This window comes from Sander vitreus, chromosome 19, assembly GCF_031162955.1.
Source record: "Sander vitreus isolate 19-12246 chromosome 19, sanVit1, whole genome shotgun sequence".
NCBI classification, from domain to species: Eukaryota; Metazoa; Chordata; class Actinopteri; order Perciformes; family Percidae; genus Sander; species Sander vitreus.
This window is the reverse complement of record NC_135873.1, coordinates 568371-585556: the sequence shown is the minus strand read 5'-3', so window position 1 is coordinate 585556 and position 17186 is coordinate 568371. Positions and strand designations below refer to the sequence as shown.

The 17186-nt window shown below is 41.7% G+C and overlaps 1 protein-coding gene, 1 long non-coding RNA gene and 3 other non-coding genes across 5 annotated transcripts; all 5 read left to right on the top strand.

The window, feature by feature from the left end:
* Positions 1-2077: 2077 nt before the first annotated feature.
* LOC144534483 (uncharacterized) lies at positions 2078-4486 on the top strand. Its single transcript, XR_013503554.1, has 4 exons — positions 2078-2166; positions 3050-3109; positions 3459-3998; positions 4208-4486. It is a non-coding gene; the product is annotated as an uncharacterized LOC144534483 (long non-coding RNA).
* Positions 3168-3262, top strand: LOC144534648 (small nucleolar RNA SNORD14). Its single transcript, XR_013503585.1, has one exon. It is a non-coding gene; the product is annotated as a small nucleolar RNA SNORD14 (small nucleolar RNA).
* On the top strand, positions 3766-3860 carry LOC144534646 (small nucleolar RNA SNORD14). Its single transcript, XR_013503584.1, has one exon. It is a non-coding gene; the product is annotated as a small nucleolar RNA SNORD14 (small nucleolar RNA).
* On the top strand, positions 4036-4130 carry LOC144534645 (small nucleolar RNA SNORD14). The gene has a single exon (XR_013503583.1). It is a non-coding gene; the product is annotated as a small nucleolar RNA SNORD14 (small nucleolar RNA).
* Positions 4487-5818: 1332 nt separating the features above from the next.
* rnf175 (ring finger protein 175) lies at positions 5819-15977 on the top strand. The gene is made up of 9 exons (XM_078276275.1): positions 5819-5956; positions 6287-6324; positions 6494-6635; positions 8638-8792; positions 9817-9924; positions 11259-11379; positions 12064-12197; positions 13602-13703; positions 14872-15977. The coding sequence occupies exons 1-9, from the start codon at positions 5936-5938 to the stop codon at positions 14990-14992; spliced, it is 942 nt and encodes a 313-aa protein (XP_078132401.1). The 5' UTR covers positions 5819-5935; the 3' UTR covers positions 14993-15977.
* The last annotated feature ends 1209 nt before the right edge of the window (positions 15978-17186 follow it).

Sequence of the window (17186 nt, the reverse complement as noted above, 5' to 3'; positions counted from 1 at the left end):
AGCAGCACCAGACGGAAGAGAGGGGAAGAGGAGAGGAGGGGAGGAGGAGAGGAGGGGAGGAGGAGAGGAGGGGAGACATCGGGCCTCGCTGCAGCATCAACCAATGAGGAGCAAGAGGGAGGAGAAAAGGAGGGAGGTGATTGGTCCATTTGCCTATCATCTACATGATTATCTCTCTCTCTCTCTCTCTCTCTCTCTCTCTCTCTCTCTCTCTCTCTCTCTGTTTATCACAAGTGCTTGGTAAAAAAATCGATCCTTGTTCGAGTGATCTGATATCTTTTAATAAAATCCAGAAATGGATCTTTTAATATCTGCCTTTTCCACCATGGATGTAGAAGTAAAAAGTACTTTAAACTATTCATGGGGCTCAAAACAGAAGATCTCTCTATTCTCTCTTTTATATCCAAAATAAACAGGTATTGGAACTGAAATTTCCTGATATCGATACGGGAAACCATTGGCGAGACCCAGCCCTGTCTTTCTCCACTCTGTTCCCTACTTTTACCCAATTCAATCACCTGTAGTGTCTTCAAAATGTTTACGTTTTTAAGGTTTAGTTCTCAGATTCTGAGCCTGAAATCTCCACTTCAGTAGCTCTAGCATACACCAAAGTTTCCACTTTCATTCCCGTCTGTATTCTGAAGCTTTTTACACATGGCTTTGTTCAGATATCATTTACAGCCTGATTTAAACCACATTATTTTTCATAAAAACATGGAGAAAGTAGATTTTTCTAATGGCTGTGACAATGACAGTATTTCAAAACATCCAGAATTCCCTCTAAGGCCCTCTGTAAAAAAATACTTTTACTTTTAAGCTTTAGAGAGTAACTTTTTGATATTAATGAACGTCTGTTACGTTCAAGCCGTTGCCAAATGAGTTGCTACAAAGCTAATTAAGACTATCAGCTCCACACAGCTCTCTCTGTGTTTCTCAGTATGACTATGTTCAGAAGATTGTGGTGTCCTCCTTGGCTGCAGTCTATCTATCTAGATCTATCCATCCATCCATCCATCCATCTATCCATCCATCCATCCACCCATCTATCCATCCATCCATCCTTCCATCCATCCATCCATCATCCATCCATTCATCATCCATCCATCCATCCATCCATCCTTCCATCCATCCATCCATCCATCCATCCATCCATCCATCCATCCTTCCATCCTTCCATCCATCCATCCATCCTTCCATCCATCCATCCATCCATCCATCCATCCATCCATCCATCCTTCCATCCATCCATCATCTATTTATCTATCTATCTATCTATCTATCTATCTATCTATCTATCTATCTATCTATCTATCTATCTATCTATCTATCCATCCTTCCATCCATCATCTATCTATCTATCTATCTATCTATCTATCTATCTATCTATCTATCTATCTATCTATCTATCCATCCATCCATCCATCCATCCATCCATCCAACCATCCATCTATCCATCTATCTATCTATATATTTATCTATCTATGAAACAAATAATAACATAGAATATTATTAATCTTTCTTTCTTTCAGCATCTTTGGTCCGGTACAGAGAATGGTCAACACTGATGGGAGGATCATCGGCTGCCCCCTCCCCCTCCCTGAAGGACATCCCGCTGCCTCAGCAGAGCTAAGGCAATCATCAAAGACTGCTCCCATCCTGCCTACCCCCTGTCTGACTGGCTGCCCTCTGACAGGCGCTACAGGTCAATCAGGACCAGGACAAGTAGACGCAGGAACAGCTTCTTTTCACAAGCCATCACCACACTGAACACACACACTCACTAGCACGCACACACATTCACACCTTCACACATGGACCATTTGCAATAACTAGTACTTTTAGTGTGTATATGTCTTTATATTTTCTGAATGCATTGTTTTACTATTTATGTCTTATCTTTTTAGATTTAGATTTATGTTTACTGGGTGAACTGCTGCTAAAAATGTCGTTGTTCATTTTTGTACAATGATAATAAATCTTCTGATTGTGATTCTGGTAGTAGTTCCCACTTCTCCCTCCGGTCCGCTAGGTGGCGGTACGGCGCCATGATGCCATTCATACGCCGCCATGACGGAATAAAAACAAGCGGAAACTCAAACGCGCTCATTTCCAACCGAGAGAGAACTCGAAGCGGGAGTCACAACGCACCGTTCTCAGAAACTGACGGTAACTATGACTTTAAATGTACCTCTAGCCTTTAAATGGACAGCGCTACGCATTAATAACAACATGTAGAAGTAAAAGATGGCGACGTTTGTCATAGGTGACGTCTTTATTTAACGGATGGTCGTAGATGGTTCCAGCACTAACTGCAGCTGTTGAGATGTGGCTGAAAAGTCTCAACACGTTGAGTTTTCTGTTTGCGAGTTTATTTTAATGTTTTCAGCGCTTAATTTGCAGATAAATCTGCTGTTTAACATCCGGAGTTGTCATGAGGCGATTAAATAAGCCCCTCGTGTTAAAATAAAGCTAACAAAATTAGCCCAAAATATATTTATATCTGATGAAACTGTATTTATTGCAGTGTAGCTGCTGTAGAGCGTTGCTCAGCCTGTGTTTTGGGGATTTAGCGAGGCTTATTTGTTTTATTTAAGTAGCTTTTAAAAGAGACGGGTCATAAAAACGCAACGTTAGTTTCCAGCAGGTGAACACGTGGAGATGCTCGGCCCAAAATCTCATCACAGCTCTGCACAATTTAAACTGGGATTCAACGTTCAACTTATCATTAAGTACACATGTGAAGTAGCTAAATGAGTCTGTCCATTTTATGCTACTTTAAACTTCTATTCTGCTACATTTCTGAGAAATATTGTACTTTCACTCTATTTCATGTGGCATCTTTGGTTACTAATGCACACAATGTTAATGTAGAGCTGAATTGTCGGGCTGGCTATATAGTTACATTGGCGTACTTCATTCAAAGTAATCCGGTGTGACTGATTTTTTTTTTGTTGTCATTGTTGAGATGAATATGACTCCTTTTTTAAGTTATTTTAGTTCTATTCCAGAGGTGACATGTGTGACATTGGTTTGTTTTCTCCTTTCTCAGGTTCTTAAATGTTTGTTCAGCGGCTCGTCTCAGGACTGACTCCTACGATACGCACGCAAGGTTAGAATATTTTCCAAGTTGGATTTCTTTCATGTTTGTGAGGACCGTGCGTCCTCCTGCGCTGTGATGATGCTTTTTCCTGCCATTCGTAGTTTCCACCAGAGGTCTTAACGGACCAAAGATGGCCCAAACCTTCCTTGGATGTCTGAGCGCTTTAGCATCAAATCAAGCACGTTCATAATCAATCAGCTTGTTGTAGACTGATCTGACCTCTCCGAAACTACACATTATGTTAAATGTTAGTTTATATAGCTGGAGTATACACACTCCTCCATGTTTATCTGCGTTTACTTTGCTCTATTAAATGAGAAGTTTGCTGGCTTTCTAACACCAGAAATGTTCTCCCCAGGGTTACACCGGCCACGGGTGGGGGGGGGGAAATGAACTTGCGGGACACCGTACAGACGCTGATCGGCTGTGTCACGATGAGCGACGGGACCAATTCCTCAAGAGGCAGAAACGCAGCAGATGCACATAACCTGGGCACAGGTGAGCAGTTTATTTATCTGATCTACATTTTGAGTATTAAAGTTGAGCAAACAGTCAGCTTACAATGAGGCCAAAAATCCTAACGTTCCTAAGAATTACAACCAGGCCGCACCATTACTTAAGGAATGGGTTTTTTTTCTTGTGTGATCTCCCAAACTTGTGTCTGTTCGCTGTGATGATGCTTTTTCCTGCCATTCGTAGTTTCCACCAGAGGTCCTAGCGGACCAAAGATGGCCCAAACCTTCCTTGGATGTCTGAGCGAATTTTTAAAAGCGGTGAATGTAGCAATGGGTCTTCTAGCTTCACGGCTAACTTGTCATTACATATCACGTTCAGGTTGGAGGACTCTGCTGGCTGTGCTTTCCATCCCCTCCGTCCAGGCGCCGGTGATCATTACCTGGTATGTAATGTTTAAACAATGTGTACGGATTAACCGTTCGCTGTGATGATGCTTTTTCCTGCCATTCGTAGTTTCCACCAGAGGTCCTGACGGACCAAAGATGGCCCAAACCTTCCTTGGATGTCTGAGCGAAATCAGTTCTATTTGACATATCGGCCCGGTTTGTCTGTCAGCTAAAGTTTCTTTTTTTTTTTTTTTTTGTCTCGCAGGTCGAACAGCCAGTGGCTGTGCTGCGTTGATTTCGCTACACTGAGGAGTCTTTGCGCCGGTCCGTACTGATCCAGATGGGACCGGCCAAAGATGAGTGGTGATCGGGAGGATCTTCCACGTAGTGCAGGACGACCTGTACGTGGATTTCGGCGGGAAGTTCCACTGCGTTTGCCGGCGGACGGAGAGAAGCTACAGCGGGGCAGCGGAGTCCGTCTGCGGCTGCAGGATCTGGAGCTCACCGCCCGCTTTCTGGGAGCCAAAACCGACACCACACAGATGGAGGGAAGGGAAGCCCGGGAGAACCAGGACTGAGTGGAGCGGACTGTCGCAGCCTGCTGAAGTTTAAATCACAGGTTTCCTAAAGGGAGTTTGGCGGGATTTGGACTGGACGACGAAACATGACTCTAAGTCTTGCATAAAAAAAAATTCACGCAGAAATGAATGAATAAATAGTGGAGGAGTGAGCCTGGACATTTCAGTCTGTTTAAACTCTTAGTTCAGAAGGGTGAAGTTTCTGTTTGGACTCAGATCTGTGAACTGATTATAATAAATATTCTTTGTATTAACACATGAATTGGTCTTTTTTGTTTACTAGCAAGTAGCGACACTTCATTTTAAGTTTACTTAAGTTCAGCAGCTATTGAAACATGTTTTGCACATTATATTGTATTAAAAGGTGGCCAACGTTGGCTGATGCACAGGATTAAAGTCTGCTACTTTTTAGTAGCAGCCATGTGAACACAGTACTACACGCACATACAATAATAGTTTAAAGAGCTACATCTCACATTGGTGATGTCTAATTTGACACATTTTCAAAAACTTTCTATATCAGATTTGGGTTTCAACCAAATGTCAAAGAAGGTAACATGGATGGTTCCATACAACACTACTTGTGTTAAATTTGGGTGTTTTTATTAAATTTTAAAGCATTTGGAAAAATTACAAGTAACAAATGTTAGTGGAAAAACAAATCATGGGGATACAGTGACAACTTGGGGGAAAAATAAGTAAGTTACTAAAATATTGACCCCAGAAAAACGAAGGCGAGTCGAGCAGGTACCATGTAATGGAAAAGCGACTAAAGTTGCACGGTCGACGGGAAGACAACACGAGGGTTAAAGAGCTACGTCTCACGGGTGAGTTGTTACTTTGCAGATTTGATTTTATCACTGTAATGATTAAACTACCCACCAGTAAAAACAACTCAAATTAACTCTACCTTTACCAGCTGCAACATTTACAATTGTCACACTATTTGGAAATTATTCTGCATGAGTAATCTTACTTTTGGTACTTAAACTGTATTCTGCTGCCAATATTTCTGTACTTTTACTGCCAATTCTTAGGTTATTTACTTTTTTTTAATGCCAATACTTTTTAAAAGTTCTTAAATGCAGGACTTTTACTTGTAACTTTTTTAAGTTACAGATAGTTCCTTAAGCAATGGTTGGTACTGGAAGTATATACAGTTATGCATATACAAATAACATAATACTAAGTTATATGAGTATTATGATATATATATATATATATAGAGAGAGAGAGATAGATATAGATTCGCGCTGAGAATTACGACTATTTTTACCCTCTTGGCTTTCCATACATGCGCCGCCTCGGAGCAGCTGTTTGTGGGGAAGCTGCTGTCAAAGCAGTGCTAGCTTTGCTAGCTGTTTGCCGGCTAGCTTTGCAACGGGGGGAGGGAGGATAAAACCAAAACGCAGACAATGGCGGGTGTGCACCCTCAGGTAAGTAACCTGGCGTAATTAACGCGCCTGTTCATGCACTGTGAACCCTAAAAGATGATACTTTTGACGTCTAAATAAACGCAAACTGTGGTCGACGGTAGCTAACGTTACGTTATGTCTAGAGCTACATGATGATGCTGCTGCTGTTGGGACGTGGCAATACAGAGGCGTTATCAAAGACAAGAAACGCCTTATTTTAGTTAAGCATTGCGTTATATAATCATTTTAATAACGGGCTTGCTTCTCATTGAGCGTAATAAGTTGTATTAACCTACATAAAACTGTCCAGTGAGACTCACAGCTGCTATTTCTGTCCCTGCCTCTTTACAGGACGACCTGCTGAAAATGACACACAGGGAAAACTGGAAGTGAGTAGCAGCACTTTCTTTCCCATTACACCCCCAGAATATGCTTTAATATTTTAATATGAAATACTGGAATACATAATGAAATGCTGCATTTTCATTCCCAGTCATGTTCCCTGTGTTAGCTTTGATCTTGAACACTTTTTTTCTCCCCTTCTTTCTCTGGGTTCAGGGTGCAGCATGAGCGTCTGCACGTGAAGCACAGGGGTCACGAGGCCATGCACGCCGAGATGGTGATGATCCTCATCGCCACGCTGGTGGTGGCTCAGATCGTCCTGGTGCAGTGGAAGCAGCGGCACCACCGGTCCTACAATGTGAGCCGGGTCGATGGTGGAAACAGACTTGGAGAATGAGAAGGACAATATTAATAATTAACACATTTGTATTGATCCCCAGTGGCGCAATTACAATGAACTAACTCTGTTAGAACCCACTCTACACACAGGCCTGAAATACACACACACACACACACACACACACACACACGCACACACGCACGCTCAGGTTCTATACATGCACCCATGGAGAGATGTCAGAAGTTAAGGCCTCTTTACAGTCGTAATGACGTAGATCTCGCTGGCACGTCAGGTCACGTCAGCTACCAGTCCACACTCCGTACTTCGGTTTGACATGGACTTGAACTAGCGACCGTCCCGTTCCCATCCCAACTCCCTGCGGACTGAACTACTGCCCCCCCCCAAAAATGTTTATATGAAATATAAAGGAATAGTTCGGACCTTTTAGAAATGTGGTTGTCTGAGCTACTTCTCCATAGTCAGTGTATTAGGTACAGCAGATGGTGGCACGCCCCCAGTTTAGAGAAGTAGGTAGGCGCCGAGTTATGTTTGTGGGTGCTCGCAGGCGCAAAAAAAAAAAAAAAAAGTAGTCAAAAAATGTTTGCATTTCACAACCTTAGGAAATGGACAGCGGCCGACACGAACACACACGCCTATTAACTCGATAGTAAAGCCGTAAAGAAGGCCATCTTTCAACTCAGGACATTTTACATGAATGTAGCCTACTGGCAGTCTGGCACACGTGGGTGCTCAGTATTTCCCGTGGGTGCTCAAGCTCCGGAGCACCCACGGTATCGGCGCCTATGAGTACCGACACGGAAGCTAGCCGTGAGAAAGTCCTTTCGACGGGGAACAGACGCCTTTATATCTGCTCTCTTTAAAGCCGCCAGACTCCTTTGTCGAAACACGGGAGTTGCTGCTCTACCGCCGCCTCCGTCGTTCGTTTGTGTCATTGTAGGAATTTGGTGTTTTAAAGCGTTCAGAACTAAATGACAAACTAAGCGATGGAGGCCGCGGCAGACCACGACTCCCGTGTTCTGCGAAGGTAGAACGACTGTTTGTGTCAATGAAGTCTGCTGGCTTTGACGTGAACATAGAACGGCTCCAGTTCCTCCCGCGGAAAACTCACACGGAGCTGTTTGACGGCAAGATAGAAGAGGAGCGGAGAAAATATTCTCAATATAGCGTACACTTTGTAGTTCCCAACCCTTTTAAAACACCAAAGTCACACCATAACGGAGCAGAGATAACGGCTTCAGTTCCCCGTCGTACAGGGCTGTCTGACAGCGAGGTAAAGCGCTGAAAATGTTCTAAACATAGCGTCAGTCCATTTAAACTGAGAGAGATGTTTTTAGGTGTCTAGCTGCTGCCCCCCGTCCACAGCAGGACAGTTATCTTAGCTGCCGTGTCAGTACTCGTGTGTGGTCTTCCCACCGACCATGTCCTCTCGGGTCACGCTTTTTTCAATGACTTTGACACCTTTTCTGCCATTTTTATCCCTTTTTTTGGACACTTTTTTTTGCAATGTTTTTGTCGTATTTTTCAACGTTTTGACACATTTTCTTCACTTCTACTACCACTAACGCCAACTTCTAACCACTATAGTTTCTTATTTTTGGAATTCATGGTCAATAAACCTCGTGTATATGAAGTTATACCTCATCTTTTCAGTTTGAAAAAAGCTGAAGTTAGGAATAATTTGGCCCAATGTTAGAGGATCAGAGACTGGTGTACAGCACGTCAAAGTTTAGTCAGGATACCGTTTAAACCATTCACATTTTTTTTTTCAAATGCTATAAAATTAAATAAAACACTCACAATTCAAAGAAAGTAATGATCAGTAATTGTACTAGCGGAGAGCGTCGCAGGCAACCATCCATGTTATTTTTTTTTGAGTAATCTGGTTAAAAAGAAACCCGTATTTCTGATATAGAGATTCTGAAAACGGGTCAAATTTGACCCGAGGACAACAGCAGGGTTAAGTAAATAAAAAATATGAAACTGTCCTCCTCCTCCTCAGCTGGTGACGCTTGTCCAGATGTGGGTGGTTCCTCTTTACTTCACCGTCAAACTCTACTGGTGGAGGTTTCTGTCCATGTGGAGCATGTTCTCCGTCGTCACCAGCTACGTCATCTTCAGAGCCACTCGCAAGCCGCTGTCCTGCCGGACGCCGAGGTGAGGATGATGGTTTGGGACCTTGTGGGTGTCTTGTATAAACACGCTGATGTCCATCGCTGAGGTGTGTTTCTGTCTTGGGATTTAAAAAACATATATATATTATGATTTTGATTTAAGAAAATATGTGACAATGTATGTATTCACCTCTTTTGCTGATGTTTGGCACTGATAGGACTGCGTCCAACGTCATCGTATTCTATTCTACACACATAAAAACGTATTATTTGGTACCAAATAGAAGAGAAGCGGAGAAAATACCAAATACCTGGCACTATTATTTGAGTAAAAACTAATCCACAGTCCTGTACGTTGGAAACAAAAACGCCTGTGTGTTCAGCAGCCGAAACAATTAGTCGATTAATCGCACAGAAAATGAATCAACTACGCTGATAATTGACTAATCATTAAAGCAATTTATTTAAGAAACAAATGCCCAAACTCGAAGGGTTCCAGCTCCTGGAAAGTGAAGAGCTGCTGCCTTTTCTCGTCCTAACATAGTAAACTGAATGTCTTTGGGTATTGAACTGTTGGTTGTTGCGCAACATCTACTGTAACGATTATTTTCATTGTTGATTAGTCCGTGGATTATTTTCTGGATAAATGGATTAGTTGTTTGCTCTCTAAAAAATGAGGATCAGTGTTTCCCAAAAAATGTGAAAATAGGGGGGCGAGATTGGGCGACGGCGAGGAACGAGAAGCAAATTGCCTTTTTATGTGTGAAAACAGCTTCCTCTCGTGTATCCGCACCAATCCGTTGGGAATTGTTTTTTTTGGAATATATAGCATAATTATATAATTTTGTCATTTGGGGGGGGGGTCATTTGGGAAAACAATGGTAGGGGAAACTGGTAAGCTATAACCGATTATGGTCTGTCACCGCATCGATGCAGCATCCTCTCAGTTGAGAAAATAATCGCTGGAATCATCGACAATGACAATAACAATAACTGCCACATTGAGACCAATCACTGGGATTTGTTGGCGTGCGTTTTATTCAAAAGTGTGTTTCCGCGTCCTTCAGGATGGTCTACAAGTGGTTCCTGTTGATCTACAAGCTGAGCTATGCGGTGGGCGTCCTCGGCTACCTCGCCATCATGTTCACCATGTTCGGCTTCAACGTCTTCTTCAGGTGAGTCTCTGCCGACAGACTGCCAACGCGTCGTCTGAAGCCCACGCTCAACTCCTTCCCGGCTGGTATTTGTTGCTGCTTTGTGCAGGAAATGAACAATTGCATTGATTTGATCTGAAAAGAAATGTTTCTTCTTCCATCGTTCGCTTGAAATATCAGATGTGTAGAAAAAAAATGTAGGATGAGTGTAGGATGACGTCTCTAAATGTCTTATTTTGTTCAACCGAAACCCAAAACTATTCAGTTTACAGTCCTATAAGACTGAGCTGAAAATGCTCTCAATTTAGGATAAGAGGTTCCCTCACAGAGGCAAGGCAAGATAGCGTTATTTGTTTAGCACATTTTAGCAACAATGCAACTTAAAGTGCTAACGTAAAACATTAGAGCTGCACAAGAACAGTTAAAAGCATTCTTTAAAGTAGAAAAAGGCCGGCATGAAATGTTTTAAAAAAGGCAGCATCAAAAGTAAGTCTTTCAAGCCATTTTTCTTTTTACATTAATCGCCTAAAATGACAAAGGAGGCTACATTGAACGCGTACCGTATGCACAGCGGAATGTATCTTTTTAACTGGCTACATGCTGCGCACACATGGGTGTGTATATAATATGTGCTCTAGGCCCATATTAACCCCCGACATCTTCTATTCTTTCTTTCTCAATGTTGGCATTTAGGTGCAACCTCTGGCCTAAACATATGGCTCTCAAGTCTACTTTCCTCGCTCCAAACCAGTTGATGGAAACGCGTTTTCGTTTTTTCTTCTTTTCTTGCGACTTTTAAAAAGTTTGCTTAAAATTCCCTTGACAGTTAGATGGAAACATGACTAGTGATATATACGACGACAACAAAAAGCAGCAAATCCTCTCATTTGACAGAATATTTGGCCTTTCTTTGTGCTTGGAAAATGCCCCTAATTGTTTCTGTTGATCAGCTAATCGATCGACTAATCAAGACTAAAACGGTCTGCAGGACAAATTAGGGAAAGGTTCGGTGCAGACTCATGCCTGAAAACCCGCAATAGAACTTTCTTTAAATATAAACATGTGGCCGTAACGATTACAGTTTGATCTCAGCACCTCAGCAGGTCTTTGGCTGTCGAAGCAGTTAAGCAGGCGATGTCTTTACTTTTTTGAAAGCGTAATAAATCCTCCACAAAGCCTTGGAGAGTCTTTTCAGATACTCAGACTGGAAGTCACCTCTGTCAATTAGCCTAAAATGCCTCTCAGTTCAGTTAAGCACAATTTATGTGTGAGCGTCATTGGAAAGACAACGCCCCTTATATTAATTATTCCCACTTACTAAGAGACCGCCGGCGGTTCTTTCTGTCTTTGTGCAGGATCAAGGCAGAGGACTCGATGGACGTCGGCGTGATCATGCTGTTTTACGGGCTTTACTACGGCGTCATGGGCAGAGACTTTGCAGAAATCTGCTCCGACTACATGGCTTCTACAATCGGGGTAGGACTGATATATTTTTTTATTGATTATTCATGAAGAATGACTTGACGTGTCGATAGTAGTTTAGTAAATTCAAGCTCAAATCTGAACACACAGACTTGATGCACATATTGTTTGGATTCAGTGTGACTTACACTTCCCGAGGACAGCCTTATCTCTGATGTCCAACTAGTGAAACGTCCAAAATTCTACCTAGAAGTCACAGAATAAAGACGCTCCATCTGCAGAACGTGCCCAAGATTCTTCATGTTTTTACGTTTTCTTCAGCATCAAATGAATCCAGTGATGGTTGTCTCTACGCTGCAAACAGGAACGGCTGATGAATCGTTCAGCTGGTGTTTATCGGTGCTTGTTTGCCAAAAATATTATAATATATACCACTGGTTCAAGTTGCGTCCCACAAAATAACTCACTAAATGCGTGGCAACATTCCTCTTTACAGCTCCGGAATGATTTCTTTTTAATTGTTATTATCCAGATAATATTATGTTGTATTGTAGATTATATAACAGATATTTGCCTTGTGTTGAAAATGTGGACATACTGTACCTCTAATTCACAGATTGTTAACCGTGTGTGTGTGTGTGTGTGTGTGTGTGTGTGTGTGTGTGTGTGTGTGTGTGTGTGTGTGTGTGTGTGTGTGTGTGTGTGTGTGTGTGTGTGTGTGTGTGTGTGTGTGTTCAGTACTACAACAAGGGAGGCATGCCCAGCAGGAGCCTGACCGACGACATCTGCGCCGTGTGCGGTCAAAGGATCCTGGTGGACGTGGAGGAGGAAGGATTTATAGAAGACACCTACCAGCTCTCCTGCGGACACATGTATCCTAAAATCCGTCTGATCTCTCTCTCTCAGGGAGCTCACAGTCAGGCTACGTCTACACTACTGTGGTTTCACAGTAGTGGCATTTTAAAGTGCTCATATTCTGCTCATTTTCAGGTTCATAATTGTATTTAGAGGTTATATCAGAGTAGGTTTATATGGTTTAATTTTCAAAAAACACCATATTTTTTGTTGTACTGCACATTGCTGCAGCTCCTCTTTTCCCCCTGTGTGTTGAGCTCTCCGTTTTGGCTACAGAGTGAGGCGTCACACTTCTGTTCCATCTTTGTTGGGAGTCCCACATGCAAAGTACCTAGATAAGGACTACTAGCCAGTCAGAAGCAGAGTATGAGGGCGTGCCCTGACAGTACCTAGGTAAGGACTACTAGCCAGTCAGAAGCAGAGTATGAGGGCGTGCCCTGACAGTACCTAGGTAAGGACTACTAGCCAGTCAGAAGCAGAGTATGAGGGCGTGTCCTGACAGTACCTAGGTAAGGACTACTAGCCAGTCAGAAGCAGAGTATGAGGGCGTGCCATGCTAGCAGCTAGGCGAGCATTATAACGTGTGTTCCAAAGTGACCACGTTTGTCTCTGAAGTAAAGGCTGGACTACAACAGAGCTGTTTGGAGCAGTTTGTGAACAGTGTTTTCTGTTGGAGATGGTAAGTCCCTTTGGGGGGGACTTTGGCCATTTTCACTTTGTAAACCTATAACATAACACAAAAAGATATATAACACAATAAAGGAAAGGGAAAAGCCAAAAAGCATAATATGAGCACTTCAAAAAAACGATCTCTGTGCACACAGGAGTTTTAGCTCCAGCAGCAGCACTAATCTCAGTCCGTATCAACACGTCTGACAACACAAATCACATGACCATTCACACACACGTGCCGGTGTAAACAGGAAGCAGATCTGACGTCACTCTGCGGTTGTAAATCATAGACGTTTAAATTGAAAATACTTTTGAGAAAGAACAGCAACAGTGAAAAGTAAGAGCACGGATTTATAAGCTTGGAGTGAGGAGGTGGAACTGTTATTGAAACGTATGTAAGCTACCTACTAACCGATAAGACGTTGTCTTTTCCAAAAGATCTCTGTTTGTGCCCCGTCCAGACTAGAAGGTAACCCCGGAGTTTCAAACCGAAACCGGGGGCAGCAGTGTTTCCGAATGTCTTCGTTTCAGGGGCTTGGAAAATGCCGGAGTAGTGTGGACGGGAGTCATAAACTATTTTGTTTATATTTTTATAATTAATAATTCCATAATAATAATTACTTCACAGTAAGAACATTATTTCAAAGTTGTGTTCTAAACATACATACACTGTTCTCAGCTGTTTGTAAACTGTCTAAGCCGAGTCATTTCTTCAGTATTTTCTGCCTTAACTTGCCTCGCCCCCTCAGATTCCACGAGTTCTGCATCCGCGGCTGGTGCATTGTGGGGAAGAAGCAGACGTGTCCGTACTGCAACGAGAAGGTTGACATGAAGAAGCTGATGAACAACCCGTATCCTTTTACTGTCCCTGTGTGGTTGGCTTAGTGATGGGGGAAGTGTGTCATCTTCTTTCAGATTAGTTTATTGTCATTCAAGCATGTTAACCAGAAGTGTACACAATAAATAACATTTGCAGTGTTTTAGCTAAAATAGACCCTCTTAATTATAAATAAAACATACATTATAATAAATGGAACACATAAGTTAAAACTCATCTTGATGTTTTATGCATCCACTGCAAGGAAGACATGATTGGACAGTCATATCAGCTGATTTATTGGGGTTCAGGAACCAGCCCTGATGTGCAGCTAGCACCGGGCATTAGTCACGACCACACACTCGCGTAATGAACATCCGCAGCTGCTTAACAAATCAGAAACTTCTCCGCAAAGCCATTTACTCTAGAACTACCGTTAAAACTCTCCCAGGACCCGCAGGCTGACAGGGTCTGTAAACTTCTCCCAACTGATGACAACGCAACTTTTAACATTCAGAATAAAAAAACAAACAAGCAGCAGCTAAACAAATAAAAACGTGACTCACCACCATCCAATCCACAAGTAGCTAGATCTCAAAATCTTCACAAAGGGCATCCACAGAGAACACGAGCTCCACGTCATCTGCAACTGTTAAAACCTCCCTACAGTATTTTCCGATAGAACTACAAGTGTTAATGCAGTGTGAATTTTCCCAGTTTGGAACATATTTTTCTGATTGTTCCGACACCACACGAAGGCAGCAGAACTGCCCTATCTCACAATGTTAATAAAGCGAAAAATAACTTGTTTATCTGCGTATGATTTGGATTGGCACCAAATTTGAATTGGTTCTTCCTTGGCCCATGCTTCACCCTTCCACCAACTTTCATAAAAATCCAGCTAGTAGTTTATCCGTAATCCTGTTGAAACAAAGCAATATGAAATACATGAGCTACTAGGCGGAGGTAATAACGGGGGTAGGGACATATGAATTAGCGAAGATTTTAACCATGTATTTTCAGGTTAAAATTGCCTATTATAATACCCTCAACATCATAATATGTACCCTGTTTGCTTTTTATTTAAAGTATTATTATGCTTTGCCTGATTTAAAGGCCAGCGAACCATGTTTTTGCCAGAATACTGAGCATCACCTCTCTTCTGTCTGAGCGCTCTCCTTAATTCCTTCATCTCCTGCAAGCTGGGAGAAGACGCATGTCCTGTACGGGCAGCTGCTCGATTGGCTCAGATATCTGGTCGCCTGGCAACCCATCATCATCGGTATCGTCCACGGGATTAACTTCTCCCTGGGCCTGGAATAGAGCCCTGAGGAACTCCGCCGTAAGTACGTCCTGGAGTCCTGAAAACGTTTGGCAGCAAACTGTCAAAGTCGGCGCTACAAGGACCTGATTCAGGCTGCTTCTGAAGTATTTTGTTTCCTCGGTACATGTTTCTTGACTGAACGCTTGCAGTTTCCAGCAGACTGACCCCAGGTGGTCCGGGCCTCTGTGTGCAGAGGACACTGTGATGCCAAAACCGCTGCCAACTTGAACAAAAAAAATAAATTTGAGCACAGATCCACAGATGTTTGATCACGTGAAAACGTTTGACACAAGGAAGACATGTTTAGTTTTGGAATTTATGGAAATGTTGCTGTCATGTATGTTGTTTTTATTGTGATAAATCATTGCTTCACTTTGTACTGTATCCTCAAAATGCCTTTTTTGAACCGTTATTTCAAAAAAATAATAGTTTATTTGCACACTGCTGGCTCTGCTAACACACCACTAACACGACCGTTCTTTTAAAGAGTTAATCTACAGACTACGTAACGGACGATTCTGTCCAAACAGTTGCGGTACCTTAACTGTTTACATTTCATGTAACTTTGTTCATTACAAAAAGATTGATTTGCAATGTCTGTTCTGTAATGTTTTAATTTGTATGAAGCTAAAGTTGATGCAAAATGGTCGACTTCATATCGTCTTCGTATCGTAGCACCTGGAGTCAGAATGTCACAGTTATGTTTCTGAATGATTTTTGTAGGCTTATCAGCTGATCCTCCATGATGTTAACCAGTCAAGTTACAACATGTGGGGTAAAGATCAGAGAGAAATAGGTAAAGTGTACTTTTGTTTTGATGTTATTCTCAATAAAAGCAGTTTGAATGGGTTTTATTAAATCCTGGAAAACTTTTCCACCTGTCAGGAAGAAAGCTTTCTTTTGCCAAATCAAATTTAACGTTGCTTTCTTATCAAGAATGCTGCTGATATTAACTTTGTATTTATTAAATATTTATAAAACCACATCAAAGTGTCGGAGTTTACTATGTGCACAAATAGCGTGGTCGTCTACAGTTTTGGTCAAAGAAAGGAAAGGTTTACTAAGACTTTAGAAATAAGACCATCCAAGATCATCTGCTGTAAAACACACAGAGGAGCTTCAATAGTGAATAATCTCAGAATTCTGACTTGAAACTTAAAACTCAAATACATTTTTCACATGTGACTCTAATCCTATTCCATAAGAAGCTATCTGGTTAGAAATTAGCCTACACAATTCAGAATAAAGTTAAAAATAAACTGTAAACACTGTATTTGCACAATTAGGGCTGGTTATCATTTAAACATTTTGATACCAGTACCTATACTGTGAATTTGATACCGCTTCCTAAACAATATCTTATTTCGATAAATAATTTTAACAAATATTTCCAACTTTTCAGCATAAATAAAATCTTTCTTTTTTCCAGCTTCTTTTCTCCTACGTGACGCATACTGTATTCCAGCCTTTTAAATACAACAACACACACGTGAGCAGCGGTGGAATAAGTATCCAGATCATTTACTTGGGTAAAAGTACTAATACTGCACTATAAAAATACTCTGCTACGAGTAAAAGTCCTGCATTGAAAATGTTACTTAAGTAAAAGTCTGTAAGTAACAGGAAAAATGTAGTTGAAGTATTAAAAGTAAAAGTACTCAATGCAGAAAAATCCTCCCATTGTAGAAAGTGTAAAGGATCCAAACAGTTGTATGTGTAATGGTTTAATTATCTCAGCTGGACTTGTAGGCCGTTATATTGTTGGCTAGTTGTAGTTTATAAAATCTGATGTTGTATTCTAATGTGTTTTGTGTGCAGGAATCTTAACGTGTAAAGTAACTAGTAACTAAAGCTGTAACAGATGAATGTAGTGGAGTATAAAGTACAATCTTTCTCTCGGAAATGTAGCAGAGTAGAAGTAGAAAGTGGCATGAAAAGAACAGACTCAAGTGAAGTACAAGTACCTCAACATTTGGTACTTAAGTACAGTACTGGAGTAACTGTACTTAGTTACATTCCACCGCTGCAGGTGAGCCCTGTCTGTGAGTGTAACGGAGAGTTTTACCTGCATGTCTCTACATGCAACGGTAGACAGCCAATCACGAATATTATTAGATCTTGGTTCAACCATACTTCATGCTTATTGGCTCACTGATGCTGATGAGATGTATTGACATTTGGTATTGAATGACG